The following is a 14,625-nucleotide window of genomic DNA, read 5'->3' as shown; positions in this document are numbered from 1 at the left end:
CTCTCCACCTTGTATCGGTTCGGCCGTTGCGGCTTTATTTATAAAGCGGGGTGAAAGCCTATTTCGAGGAGGAAGGAGAAAACGAGTCTGAGAAAAAAAATACAGCACGCTGTATAGAAGAAGAGCAGGAAATCCAGTTTTACTTTGACTGTTGACGGCCAGTCATCAGAAAACATTGACTGACATTGGTCCAAGATATTATTTTTGCATCAGGTCCAAGATATTAAGAAAAGCACGAAAAGCTTCACGTCACGAGGTAGATGGGCATCGACGGAGCAATTCCTCCGAGGCCACTGCGGAGATTGACGTCCCTGAGGCAGACATAGGGAACCGCGACGGAGACGACGCCGAGATCGGCGACGATAGGCGACCGGACCGCACAGCCGGCGACCAGCACGCGCACCCCGTGGCGTTGTCGCCTTCGTCACCGGTGAAGTACAGTGGCCCGTGTTAGCGCTAGCACTGGCTAGCTCGCTCTCTCTCACAGCTCACGGACGGAGGTAGACGAAGGAATAGCGCACAAACACCTTTTCTGTATTTCAACCCGAGCTCATCCTCGTGGTTATTGCAATGGAGATTACAGAGGGAGTTTTATAGCCCCACCCACGTCGCTGCGGCCGCGCACACACGCACCCATGATCAGCACCCCCAGCTCGCGCACGACACGCTCCGACGCGATCGCCAAGGCCGGCCCGCTGCTGGACCAAGTCCTCCGCTCCGTTGCACTCGCTATCTCCTAACAGAAACACTAACACACGAACGCACGCGCTATAGTCACACTGCCATGCACACCATGCCGTGCATGGACTCGACCTTGGCGCGCTCACGCCGGTCCACCATGCACGCCACGGACTGCCATGGCTTATTGCTAACAATCACCCCCTAAGCCATGACCTAGAGCAGGCATGGGTGGTCACCGGCGTCGCAGAGCAGCGCCTCCTCCTGGTTCTCTTCCTCCTCCTTCTTCTTGGACTTCTTGCAGTCGCGGGCGAAGTGACCACAGATGCCGCAGTTGTGGCACTTGCCGCGCCTACGGTAGTTGTCGCCGCCGCCGTCGTAGCCGCCGCCGCGTGTACGGCGTCTCTGCTCCCATTGCGCCGCCGTGAGCAGCAGCTGGTCCCCATGACGCTCTCCGCCAACGGCTGCCTTGCGCCGCTCCGTCCGCTCCTGGAACGCCTTGAGACCCCCGAGCACCTCGTCGAAGCAGATGGTCTCGACGTCGCAGAACTGCTCGATGCCGGCCACCGCCGCGAACAGCGATTCCGGGACGGTGTCGAGCAGCTTCTTCACCATCTGGGCGTCGCTCAGCGTCCCGCCGAGGCTTGCAAACTTGGCGGCCATGCAGCCGATCTTGCCGGCGTAGACGTCCAGCTCCTCGCCGTCCGCCATGATCAGCCGGTCGAACTCGCCGCGGAGCGTCGACAACCGAGCTGCCTTGACGCGGTCCGCGCCGATGAACCACGCTTTGAGGCACTCCCAGATCGCCGCCGCCCGTCGAGGTTCGCCTCGACCTTGATCGCCCAGACGGTGTAGTTGTCGCGGGTGAGCATCGGATAGAAGAGCGGCATCGCGCTCCCCCCGGCGCCACCACCGTGCGGAACCGACGCCATCGCCCTGGCTCTGATACCACTTGTGAGCCCTAGCACTGGCTAGCTCGCTCTCTCTCACAGCTCAAGGACGGACGAAGGAATGGCGCACAAATACCTTTTCTGTATTTCAACCCGAGCTCATCCTCGTGGTTATCGCAATGGAGATTACAAAGGGAGTTTTATAGCCCCAGTTCGCACCCACGTCGCTGCGGTCGCGCGCACACGCACCCATGATCAGCACCCCCAGCTCGCGCACGCGCTCCGACGCGATCGCCACGGCCGGCCCGCTGCTGGACCAAGTCCTCCGCTCCGCTGCACTCGCTAACTCCTAACAGAAACAGACTAAACACACGCATGCACGCGCTACAGTCACACTGCCATGCACACCATGCCATGCATGGACTCGACCTTGGCGCGCTCACGCCGGTCCACCATGCACGGCACGGACTGCCATGGCTTATTGCTAACAGCCCGGGCGGCGCGAACGCGGCAGCACTACTGCAGGAGAACGCACCGGCGGTCCGAGCGGCGGGTTGGAGGAGGGGTGGTTGAAGAAGACGTGGAGCGCCATGGCTGCGTCTGCCGTGCATTGATGTTTCTTGGAGATGAATTTGTTTGATGTATCTTGGACATAAATTTGTTAGATAATTAGATATAATTTTCATGATTAATTTCAAAGAGACAAAAAACTCGTCCGCATCGCTCCTCGCTTGGGGCGACTCGGGCGCCCCCAACCCTAACTTCCCCCGCCGCCTCCCCATCACCCAGCCTCGCCGCCGCCTGAGACCGATGGCGGGCAAGCCCGCGACATCGAGGATGGCGGCGGCGAGGCGACCTCCGAGCGCTGCGTTCGTTTCGGCGGCCGGCGCGCCCGTTCTCGGCGGCAAGATGCGGAGTTCATCCTGGCCATGGACTGCTCGACCTTCCTCAACCTCCGTCTTCTCCCGCGCGGAGACGGCTCCAAGCTTCACGCCGCAGGTGCTGGCCACCATGGAGTGGGTCAAGGTGACCTTTTGCAGCAGATCTAGGCGGGCAGCGGCTGCAGGCGGGACAGGGGTCCCAGGCACCCATCGCCGGCGCGGTGCCCCGGCGGGTGTGGCCTCCCTTTGCTCTTCCCCGTCCTGGTATCGTCGGCAAGCTCCTGGTCGTCATCGTCGCGCGTTGCACGCGCTTCTGGCCGCCTAGATCTGGGGATCTGATGGCCAAGTCGTGCCTTTTCGTCGAGCTGCGGTTGGTTGGTGTTGTGGCCAGGGTCGTCCCGGTGTGTGTGTGGCTTTGCCTCTTTGGCTTGTCGGTTCGGGGGAGTTGGGAGGCCGGAGCGGCGGCTCCGGGTGGCGGACGCACGAGCGGCTCTGCGGCGAGCCTCGTGGCGGTGGTGTTGGTCGGGTCCCTTGGTCGTGAGGGCGGCAAGGCACGCGGCATCGGGAGCTCCTAGCGAGGTTTGGCACGGGTGCCATTCCTCGCCCAGATCCAGATCTGGAGGCGCGGTTGTAGTCATGGTGTCCCTCGCCTTCGCGGTGGGGGCTAGAGCTAGTTCCACGACTCGGGGTAGATGAGTGTTGTGGCCGAGCGAAAGCTCAGGCCGACGATGTCGGTTCTGGTATCGGCGACGCCCATGGGCGCCGCTTCCCCTCTTGTGGGCGATGCCGAGGCTCCACCTCACCTCCCCAAGTTCTTGCTCCGGGTGAAAACCTGGTCTTCGGACCAGGCGGTGGCGGCGCTGCTGCGTCGTAACCTCATTGGAGGCACCGCTTTGGAGCAGAGATCCTATCTTCGGCATGCTTGCTTCAGTGGTAAAGGTGGAGATTTCTCTGCGGTCGAAGAGTTGTCACAGTGGCTTCCTAGCTCCAGTGCTTAGTGGGAGGCTAGTTTAGCCCATGGAGGCGTCATCCACCTCGGTGCTATGTTCGCCGAGCGACGCAACGGCGGTCGGCGGGGTGCCGTCCGCCGCTGTTGTTGGTGTTGCGATGGGCTGGGGTTCGTCCCCACTGTAAGGGTATATTGCCCCTATGTGTGGTTTTTGTAATTAAGTGACAACCCCTATGGACTAATGTTTTCATTGAGTTTACATGAAGGAATATTCCATATGTACTACTTGTAGTCCATGTGTTGGATTCAAGTATGGATGCCATGAAGATAAAGATATACATTGAGTATTGGCATCAAGATCATCGATTTCAAGACATATATGTGATATGATCAAGGAGAAGAAATAAAGATGGAGTTCCTATGTGGAACTCAATATTAGCCATGCTCTAGCTTATGTGATAAGCAATGGATGATCAAGATCTTGAGTGCTTGATTCCAAGTGAAGAATTCAAGTTAAGGCTCTAAGTCGGTGTCATGATAGTCTCGTAAGTTGAGCTATGGTTGACTAAGATTTAGAGCATGTAAACAAATAAAGAATTATTTATACACCTCAAGATAGTATGATAGAGCATGAGAAGATACAAGGTTGACCAATACAAAGAGTGAATAATAGATTCAAGTTTGGTCAACACATGAAGCATGAAGAATGTGCCACGTGAAGTCATGTGGTATGGTAAGCCTTGTCAATTATGCTTTATGAACTAACCCATCATATATGTGCCCTTGTGTTGTCTATGTGGGTTAGGTATCTTTACATGAGCATACATCAAAAGGGAGATCTCATATAGCCCATGAGAGGATGACATCAAGTGGTGATCGTCATCAAGGTCGAGTTGGGCAAGTTCAAGTTGAGCATCTCAAGAGGATCATGCTTAAAGCTTGCCGTCCATTTGGTGATAATGGACATGTGAAGATGTGCATCAATGGAGCTTTCCCATCATGGTGCATGGGGGAGCATTTGTGAGTCTTCACGAAGCAACAATGATCAAGTGAGGCATTCCGGCTTGAGTGGAGCTTGAAGAGTTATCATCAAGATCAAGCGGGGTGTGATACGCCTCAAACGTATCTATAATTTCTTATGTTCCATGCTACTTTTATGATGATACTCGCATGTTTTATACACATTATATGTCATATTTATGCGTTTTCCGGAACTAACCTATTGACGAGATGCCGAAGGGCCAGTCCCTGTTTTCTGCTGTTTTTGGTTCCAGAAATCCTAGTAAGGAAATATTCTCGGAATTGGACGAAATCAACGCCCAGCATCCTATTTTCCACGAAGCTTCCAGAACACCCGAGAGCCGCCAGAGGAGGGCCCTGTGGGCCCCAGATGACAGGCCGGCGCGGCCCAAGGGGGGGGCGCGCCCCCCTACTGTGTCGTCGCCCCGTCAGCCTTCCGACTCCGCCTCTTCGCCTATTTAAAGGTCCCTGACCTAAAACCTCGATACGGAAAAGCCACGGTACGAGAAACCTTCCAGAGCCGCCGCCATCGCGAAGCCAAGATCTGGGGGACAGGAGTCTCTATTCCGGCACGCCGCCGGGACAGGGAAGTGCCCCCGGAAGGCTCCTCCATCGACACCACCGCCATCTTCATCAACGCTGCTGTCTCCCATGAGGAGGGAGTACTTCTCCATCGAGGCTCGGGGCTGTACCGGTAGCTATGTGGTTAATCTCTCTCCTATGTGCTTCAATACAATAATCTCATGAGCTGCCTTACATGATTGAGATTCATATGATGATGCTTGTAATCTAGATGTCATTGTGCTAGTCAAGTGGATTTTACTTATGTGATCTCCGGAGACTCCTTGTCCCACGTGTGTAAAGGTGACAGTGTGTGCACCGTGTGGGTCTCTTAGGCTATATTTCACAGAATACTTATTCACTGTTATGAATGGCATAGTGAAGTGCTTATTTATATCTCTTTATGATTGCAATGTGTTTTGTATCACAATATATCTGTGTGCTACTCTAGTGATGTTATTAAAGTAGTTTATTCCTCCTGCACGGTATAATGGTGACAGTGTGTGCATCGTGTAGTACTTGGCGTAGGCTATGATTGTGATCTCTTGTAGATTATGAAGTTAACTATCGCTATGATAGTATTGATGTGATCTATGCCTCCTTTCGTAGCGTGAAGGTGACAGTGTGCATGCTATGTTAGTACTTGGTTTGGTTATGTTGACCTGTCATGCACTCTAAGGTTATTTAAACATGAACATTGAATATTGTGGAGCTTGTTAACTCCGGCATTGAGGGTTCGTGTAATCTTACACAGTTAGTGGTGTTCATCATCCAACAAGAGGGTTTAGAGTCTAGCATCTATCTATTTATTCTGTTATGTGATCAATGTTGAGAGTGTCCACTAGTGAAAGTATGATCCCTAGGCCTTGTTCCTAAATACCGCTATCGCTGTTTGTTTACTGTTTTACTGCATCTATACTTCCTGCAATATTACCACCATCAACCACACACCAGTCCTGGACAGCAAAGCACTTTTCTGGCACCGTTGCTACTGCTCGCATTTATTCATACCACCTGTATTTCACTATCTCTTCGCCGAACTAGTGCACCTATTAGGTGTGTTGGGGACACAAGAGACTTCTTGCTTTGTGGTTGCAGGGTTGCATGAGAGGGATATCTTTGACCTCTTCCTCCCTGAGTACGATAAACCTTGGGTGATCCACTTAAGGAAAACTTGCTGCTGTTCTACAAACCTCTGCTCTTGGAGGCCCAACACTGTCTACAAGAATAGAAGCACCCGTAGACATCAGGGTGCGCAACGCAAAGGTATGACCTTTCTAGGTTTTCCTTTTACCGGTCTCAAGGTGGATGTTGGGAGACCGGATTATAGGGTAGATAGCCACACTATCAAGAGGGACTTTCGGTTGGGTAACTTGATCACATCGTCTTAGGGAGCTCAATCCTTTGCATACTTTGCATATCCCTATTGCTTCTTGGTGTTTCTCTGTGTGAGGTTCTTGAGTTTGTTGCTAGCTTTACAAAAAGCCCAAGTTCATCGAAAACGGAATCCGCATGCATCTTCTATTGCGTTTTCTAGTTTGGACGCCTTCATCGTTACTTGACGGTGGGAGACTCCCTCTCTAAAATTATCTAAAAATATCCTGTGAGGAGTCTCCATATTTTCAACAAAATTGGTTTCATGTCAATCGGAGTTCGGGAGCATTTTCTATTTTTAAGAAAAATAAAAGGTTTTTCAGAGTCCTGAATTCCGGTATCTGGCCCGGTCCACCGGGTGCTGCTGCCGGTCAGTCCGGCAGCCAGCCCGGCCTGCCGAGCGCTGCTACCGGGCGGGCCGGCATCTGGCCCGGCCAACCGGGCGTGGTGCCGACCGGCCCAACCTCCTGGTCAGCCCGGTCTCTGGCCCGGCTTGCCGGGTGCTGCTGCCGGGTATTTCGGCAGCCAGCCCGGTTAACCGGGTGCTGCTACCGGGAAGCCCGGTATTACCGGGTCAGCTACCGGGTTGCTCGACTTTGCCTCAAACGGTCAGTTTTCTCAGCCCGACTTTTTCCCCAACGGTTACATTTCGGCTTGGGCTATAAATAGGCCTTCTTCCACCTTGGGCAAAAAAAAGTTCTTCCACTCTCTCTCCTCCGTTGTTGCCTTTGAAGAACTTGCCCTATCTCTTGATTCCCCCATGATTCTTGCTCATTCTTGAGGGATCTAAGAGAGGAGATCTAGATCTACAATCCCCACCAATCCATCTCTCCTCTAAGTGAGGAGAACTGTTTAGATCTAGATCTTGGAGTCATTTGTTGATTTCCTCTTTGTTCTTCCTCTCTAATCTCATCCTAGCATTTGTTGCTTTGGTGGGATTTGAGTGTGAAGGATCTGAACACCTCTAGTGTTCTTGCTTTGCATCATTGCATAGTGTTGAGCTCTCCACCACGATTAGTTCGAGTGAGAGACCGTGAACTTGTTACTCTTGGAGGGAGACCTCCTAGTTGGCTTGGCGGTTGGTGCTCCGGTGATCTCTTCAAGGAATATTGTGAAGAGGTCCGGGCTTCTCCTTCGTGGAGCTTGTGAAGTGGTTGTGGAGCTTGCCATCTCCGGAGTGGAGGAAAAGCTAACCATACGGAAAGGGCCATTATCCTTCGTGGCTGTGGCTTGGAGAATAGGGTGAGCCTTCGTGGCGTTGGGGAATCCTTCGTGGGACCTCCACTCCTCCAAACGTGACGTACCTTCTTGCAAAGGAAGGGAACACGGGAATACATCCTCATCTCCGCGTGCCTCGATTATTTCTATAGCCGAGCTTACTTTCCTTGTGATAGCCATCGTGCTTGAAGTACATATATCTTGCTATCACTTGTGCATCAATATCTTGTGCCTATCTTGCTTAGCTCTAGTTGTTATTGTTGCACTTAGTTGAGCCTAAAATATTTAGGAGTTGTGCTTGTAAACTAAACTTTATTTTAATTCCGCATTCTTACAAGCCAAATCCGCAAGAGTTTTTAAACGCCTATTCACCACCCCCCCTCTAGGCGACATCTCGTCCTTTCACCCACGCGGACATGTCTGACGATGTCGTCACCACCGGTTCCGGACTTGGGGTTGGACCGTGGCCATGGCTGGTGACCTTCGCACGACACTGTGATGTTGGGCTCCCTCTCTTTCGCTCGTCGTCTTCGCGAGGCTTCATTTTTCTTCTCCTGCGCTCTTTATGTTACCAAGCTTGTTCTACTTGATGTGGCGCCTTCTGCGGTCAAGCCTTCGTGCTTGGCCTATTGTTGTGCTCTATTTTTCGTCTTAGCTTGATCCTTGATCTGCGTTGTAAGAGGATGTCCTCAACACTTTGTATCGTTTCGGCCGTGCTGGCTTTATTAATTTAAAGTCGGGCTTTATAGCCTTTTATCTAAAAAATGATTAATTTCAAAATATTAAGCATGACAACATTAACTACTAACATGTGTACCTCGAACATACTAGATGCAGTAATCAACATGAATAATATCAGGGTAAACGATACAACATTCATCGCTAAACAGATCGAGATATGTCACACGTACCGCTCTGGTGGAGGCGGTGGAGTTGTAGCAGCTGCCGTTGCAGTAGTAACGTTGTTGATGACAACGTTGTTGACGACGAGTCGAAGTAGATGTCGTTGAAGGCGACGGTAGGCAGCAGTCGTGCAAAGCACTTCCCAAAAATCTAATTCCTCTCCCATATAGGATCACAAGAGCGAGCGGTTCTGAAGACCTGCTACGATGGCAGTGGCTCGAGGCTCAAGCCACTCACCACAATCGCGGCGCGTCGTGTCGTGTCGTGTCGAGTCGAGTCGAGCGAGGAGGAGGAGCGTGCGTGTACCATCCTCTTCTCACTCACTCACTTACTAGCGGTGGAACAATCCACCTTATAAGGTGGTCTAATTTCCTCTCAATTTTTCATGTGGGACTAAATTTGCCACCTCTTGCCACTCTCTAGTGAGCTACCACCAACTTAGCTTCAAACTCATATGAGCTGCCATAATGTGAGCTTTGAGATTTATTGGAAAATCTGAAATCTAATATAACTCTCACTCTCAAGAGAATATCGCCTTCAAAAAAGATGATAATAATACGTAAGATTTAGTAAAACAAGTACTCTCTCCGTCTCAGTTTACTAGTCTTTCCTGTATCTCTAGGTCATCAATTTGACCTATATAATTTAAACTATATAATATAAAAATTATATCATTGGAAAATAGAACATCTAAGCTATCTAATGATATAATTTTTATAACATATAACTAATGCTAACTTGATCAAATTTACGCGTGCATCTAATAAACTGTGAGATAGGGAGTATCATATGTGAGCTGAACAAAAGTCACTTTATTTCATTTAATCTAATTTAGGTACACAAGTACAAAAATGAAGATGACACTGACACCTTATAATAAACATGGTCACAGTTCCCAACAAAATATTAATAAGTTTTAATAAGAAATACAAAATACTAAATACTAAACACTTAATTATGGGAAATTTAGATCCGACATTCAAGTATAGAATAATTTATAGTATAAATTTCAGAAAATGCATATACCTTATTTATAGTGACTTTTATACTTATTCATAACTCATTACATTAATATTGTTCAGAACTTATCTTAGCGCTGCTTTTTTCACGAAGCTTTGTTTTACATCATTACAAATCTTTTTAGACTAACTTTCTTACTAAGTTGCAATGGAAACTGTAGTTGTTTTTCTATGAAAATGTGTCGTTATAATAAACATTTATTAATCCATGCATAAGTGAAAAATAAAAGGACAAAATGACATGCCTCTACTAGTGCCAACTTGACGAATTAAGCAGATGCGTTATGTTTTATTTTTTCTACCCATTTTATATATTCTTAAATTTTAAATATCTTTGTAGAGAGCTCTAGAGGTTTTTTTTAATGAGTTCTACTTGCGTTTCAAAGAGCTTCTCGTGTCCTACCTTAAGTGGCACTTATAGTTACTAGATATAGAAGTGCGCCTTCCAAGAACCCCGTGACCCTGAAGTGTGACGTGAGCGTGCAGAACGCGATCCCGGACAGTAGCGCCGCGAGCCTCTGGAGCCCGTTCATCCTCCTCCCCGCTCTCCCTAGCACCGCCACCCAGAAGCCGAGCGCTTGGCCTAGGCCCGATGCGTGCCAAGTCTCCACGCAGACAACGGTGAGTCTGTCGCCAAACGCCAGAGAGAGTATCATCACTGCCACATCCTCAACCGATGACTTCCGTCTTCGTCTCCACCCGAGCCATCGGCCGCCGAGGGGGCGCGGCCGCGCGGGCGTTGGACGAGGCGGCAGAGGGATGAGGAAACCAGGCAGCGTACTGGCGGAAGTGGGAACGCGATGGGCTTGGGCTTCGGGCGGCGGTCGCGACAGCAACCGCTAGCAGAGCCATGGCTGCAGGTGATGGCGGCGGCGGTGGTGACAGCAAGGGCGTAGTCCGCAAATAGGCGCAAGCGCAATGGACAAGGATGGTGTCTCATCAGCGGTACAGGTGTCTTCTCTGTGCAAAACCTGGAGGTAATGTGTTCTCCTTTGTGTTAAAATTTACAGTGATTTGCTACGTTTTAAATCTCGTATACACATATAGATGAATGGATTTGCAAAGTAAGCAGAAACTCTGTGTCGTGTAGAAATCAACACTTGTTCAGGAAACAGAAGCTGGCCACAGAGAAAATTCATAGTTCTCCAAAAATTTCACCAGAAGAACAAACCAATACATGTACAAAATTCCAGCAACACAATTACACTTCATTTCTTTTTGTCTATCATCAACAATGTTGTGTACAATTAACATGGAAATCAAATCAACACCTTGTAAAATGGAATACTCGGTGTACTGCTGAAATTTCTCACTGAAACGCTATTACAACACACAACTGGATCAAGGAAACCATGTCTTTTCGCTGGATGGTGTAGTTACGCAACACACTCTTTTCCCTTTATGCAACGCACGTCTCTTCCTCCCTGCAATTGGCTCACTCTTGCAAGGAGAACTGTCTAATGCTCGAGCACCACAGACATGTATGGTGCAGGTGAAGCACTGACCTCAATTAATTCCTTTGTGCTCCTCCCATATTTTTCTCGCTGTCATCGGTATCCGTTTGCAGTACTCATTATCTGTCAAAACTGCACAATTACAAGTACAATCAAGTTCCCAGCGTATTTTTAACTGAATAAGCACCAGTGGAAAATACCACGGTCATTTGGACAATCGATATCGCTGTCATTTGGACCACATCTTATCTCTAAACATTCATTGCCCAACTAAATAAAAAGCAGTCTTATTCTTGGTATACATAGTTTTACTCTTTATGTCGTCATCAGTAAGCTAGTACCAAAGAAGCAAAAGTAAAGACTAAACAGAGAGGAACTATGACCTTTTACTAAATGGACTGGCTACAACGGTTAGGACTGCTCTAAAAACAGATAAAATAAGGGATAATCTTTGGCACACAAGAAACTGCAGACTATGCCACAAAACAGCACCAGCCAATAACGACAGACATACATAACGTAGGAGCAACACCATCTATACTAAATAAGGTGTGACCATATATGCACCAACTATGAGTGATAGCCTAAGCATTGGATACCTGTTGCTAGCTGCTAGCACCTATAGGAGACCTAGCTCCTTGTCAACAGCTACAGACAACTCAAATTAGCTCCTTGAGCATAGGCCTGCTCCTGCAACCAATTTCAAACAATTAGACCTTAACCTGCGGGCTTCTTTTACAGTACCTTTTACCACTCCTAAGAAGGAGAGAGGTATGATTTGAGCAAGGGTCAGGATTAACCGAATTAGATTAGGCCCAGCAGCCCGACAAGACATTGATAATAGAAAGAAAAAAATAAAACTAGTACGTAGAATTTAGCCCGGCCCAACAATTGGATAGGAGGGCTCGAAGGACGAGCACGCTAAGCTCTACCTGAGAAACGCCCGACACCCCGTCTGCATCTATGGCGACCGCCGCCAGAACATCGACACCCCGTCTACGTCGACGGCGACCGCCGCCGCCGGCACCAGATCGGCCCGATCCTGCACCAGGTCGGGCATGTCCTGCATCGCAGGCGACCGCAGCCGCCAGCAGATAGGGAAGTGCTGCATCGCCACAAGGTCGATGCCACCACCAGGTCTACGCCGCCACCAATCTTGCCGCCAGGTTCGTCGACCCCGAATAGCCCAAAGCGTCCTAGGAGAAGGTATCTATTGTTGTGGCTAGCTTCTAACAACCACAAATTGTGGAAATTTTATCAGAGAAACATAAACCGGAGAAACCAAGTTAGTTCATTGTCACTTCGCCACAAAATTAGAAAAGATTAGTAAAATAAGAATTTCCTTTATGTACTCCGTATTTGTCTTCATGATGAAAATCCAGAGTACAAGCATTATCTCCCTGATGAAAAATTTTGGCCTACTTTGTTATATAATCCTAGCTACAGAGAAATTCAGAGAGAGATCAGGCGATGGTGCTAATTCAGGAGAAATTCAGATACAAAATGTATTACTTCTATAAATACTTCAGAGAAAAAAACATGGACTTGTTGGGGTGTAGCCTGGGGCGGAGCTTTCTTCTGGAAAGAAGCCCCGACAACATCCCTAGCCCCCCTTCATGGATGCCCAGAATGTTTCATTAAACCGTGTTTCTAGTACCTACTACTTGAGGGAAAATGTAAAATTGAGGGATGAGTATGATAATAATTGCTCGTATGTTAGAATACCCGGTTTTATGGTGGGATAGGATTTGTTAGAATTGATTGTTCTCTCTCCTATAAATTTCTTTGATTGGATATCTCTCCTACAATTTCACTATATGGTGTCATATTTTCGGATTTGAGTAACTCTGGTTGGAGAGAAAAAAAATGAGCGGTACCAAAGAGATTAGATAATTTCAGAGTTGGGTTTGATCCCCTGTCTGTCTTTTTCAGAGAAAAAAAAAGTTACGGTTAGTACAATCTTGAGCAGAAGTTTGTTAGGCTGATTATAGACCATTATTTGCAAGTGTGTGCACTATATTATCAATATTATGTTCTACCGTGCTATCTATTTGACTCTGTCGAGTAGATTAAGGTGATCAATGAATATTGCGGACAACTGCGGGGTTAAATTCATTGTGGATAGAATTAATATTTCATTAGCATTATGTTGGGGCCTCATTAAGCTGGTTAAGAACTTATATGGTGACATTTGGACAGTGTACAAGTATAGCTAGACATGTGATGTGCCGAATTAATGCTTACTTCAGTTCTGTTACACCTCACAATGTTGATGTGATTCCCCTGGTTACTTTCATGACCGTACTGGAGTTTTATGCGCTAACATTATTTTCTTATGCTGCTGACCTACTCCTCGCTGGAAATTACAACAATGGCATGTAACTTTTCAAGTGTTGCTGGATATTGTACATCAACTATTCTTGCCGCGGATGATGAAAAATAATTATGCAAGTTTAATTTGCGTATAAACTATCAAATGGTGTAAAATAAGTCTGATGGAAATAAGAATATGTGTACTATGGTATTTTTGCTAAGGAAGTAGAATTGTTTTGGCTATGGAGAAACAAGCATATTTTATTGATAAATTTGTGTTGTTGAGTGAAGTATATTATTAGTTTTTTGTAAGACATGATATAATTGACTAGTAACATGAATCTCATTTTTATGTTTGTGGCTTTCAGTCATGGAAGGTCAAAGCTCTGGTCAGGAGGAGCGTGAACAGTATCGCCTCCTGGTTAGAAACACCTTCATAAGTGAGGACGAACGATATGAGTTCTACAATGAGTATGCTAAGATCAAAGGGTTTAAAGTATTACGAAGGAGGAGGTGAAAGATATTAGAAAGGTGATTGTTGTGTCTGCATTGACAAGCCATATTATCCCGCTTATTGAACGGACTGGCAGTGTTCTGATGTAGCACGTAATTGTCCAACTGTTGTTGTCCTAGCGTCAGTTGTTGTTAATGGATTGTGTTGTAAACTTTTAAGTAATTCTTGACCGTGACATTTAAGTATTTTTTACACCCTTGGTGTTTTCATTATGACCGCCGATGTTGAGTCCATGTTTCTTGCTGGTGTATGTTTTAGGTTGAAATGGTTGTGATGTGCATGTCCAAAGGAATGCTTCGGTTTTTTTTTTTTGTTTTTGTTTTGTTTGGGTAGGTTTTCTCATGATGGCTCGATTTGGTTCTGTCCATTCAGAACTTGCAAGGCTGCTGTCACCTCATGTATATTTCTTCCTCTGCTTGGGCATGATTAGATATACAAATAATATTAAAACGTTTAACGGAGGAGCTCCATTTGCTTCTGGTCTGCAAACAGATGGTAATAGCTCCTAGTGGCATTACCTTTGAATTTTCTCAGATTTTCATATTCTATTACACAGGATACCAAGATTCGTGTTAACTTAAATTCTTGGCACGCCACATTAGCTAAAGCAATATTCACAGTTTTAGAGGGAGATTAAATAATGTATTTCTAGCGTTGATAACAAGAAAACACGGTACACATTTATCTGTTACCAATACCAGTATAGTCTATGTGAAAAGCACTTCTCCATATAACACCAGTATAGTCAAGACCAAAAACCTCGCAATTTGCAGTGCAAATAGCAATAACAATTAGTTTGCCATCTTTTTTTCTGCTGTATAAAGCACCTCCAATCAAAAACTGAAATACAA

General features: G+C 47.5%; 1 protein-coding gene and 1 long non-coding RNA gene across 2 annotated transcripts; one reads left to right on the top strand and one right to left on the bottom strand.

Moving 5' to 3' along the window:
- Positions 1–214: 214 nt before the first annotated feature.
- On the bottom strand, positions 215–1,720 carry LOC127317462 (uncharacterized). The gene has a single exon (XM_051348022.2). The coding sequence runs from the start codon at positions 1,387–1,389 to the stop codon at positions 895–897; it is 495 nt and encodes a 164-aa protein (XP_051203982.1). The 5' UTR covers positions 1,390–1,720; the 3' UTR covers positions 215–894.
- A 10,118-nt stretch (positions 1,721–11,838) lies between these two features.
- On the top strand, positions 11,839–13,986 carry LOC127317472 (uncharacterized). The gene is made up of 2 exons (XR_007861167.1): positions 11,839–12,113; positions 13,629–13,986. It is a non-coding gene; the product is annotated as an uncharacterized lncRNA (long non-coding RNA).
- Positions 13,987–14,625: the final 639 nt, after the last annotated feature.

The sequence above is a fragment of the Lolium perenne genome, chromosome 1, assembly GCF_019359855.2.
Source record: "Lolium perenne isolate Kyuss_39 chromosome 1, Kyuss_2.0, whole genome shotgun sequence".
NCBI classification, from domain to species: domain Eukaryota; kingdom Viridiplantae; phylum Streptophyta; class Magnoliopsida; order Poales; family Poaceae; genus Lolium; species Lolium perenne.
The sequence above is the reverse complement of the archived record's forward strand: the minus strand, read 5'-3'. Positions and strand labels throughout refer to the sequence as shown.

Coding starts and splice junctions, on each gene's coding strand:
- LOC127317462 (XM_051348022.2), bottom strand. CDS start 1,389: ATGGCGGACGGCGAGGAGCTGGACGTCTACGCCGGCAAGATCGGCTGC.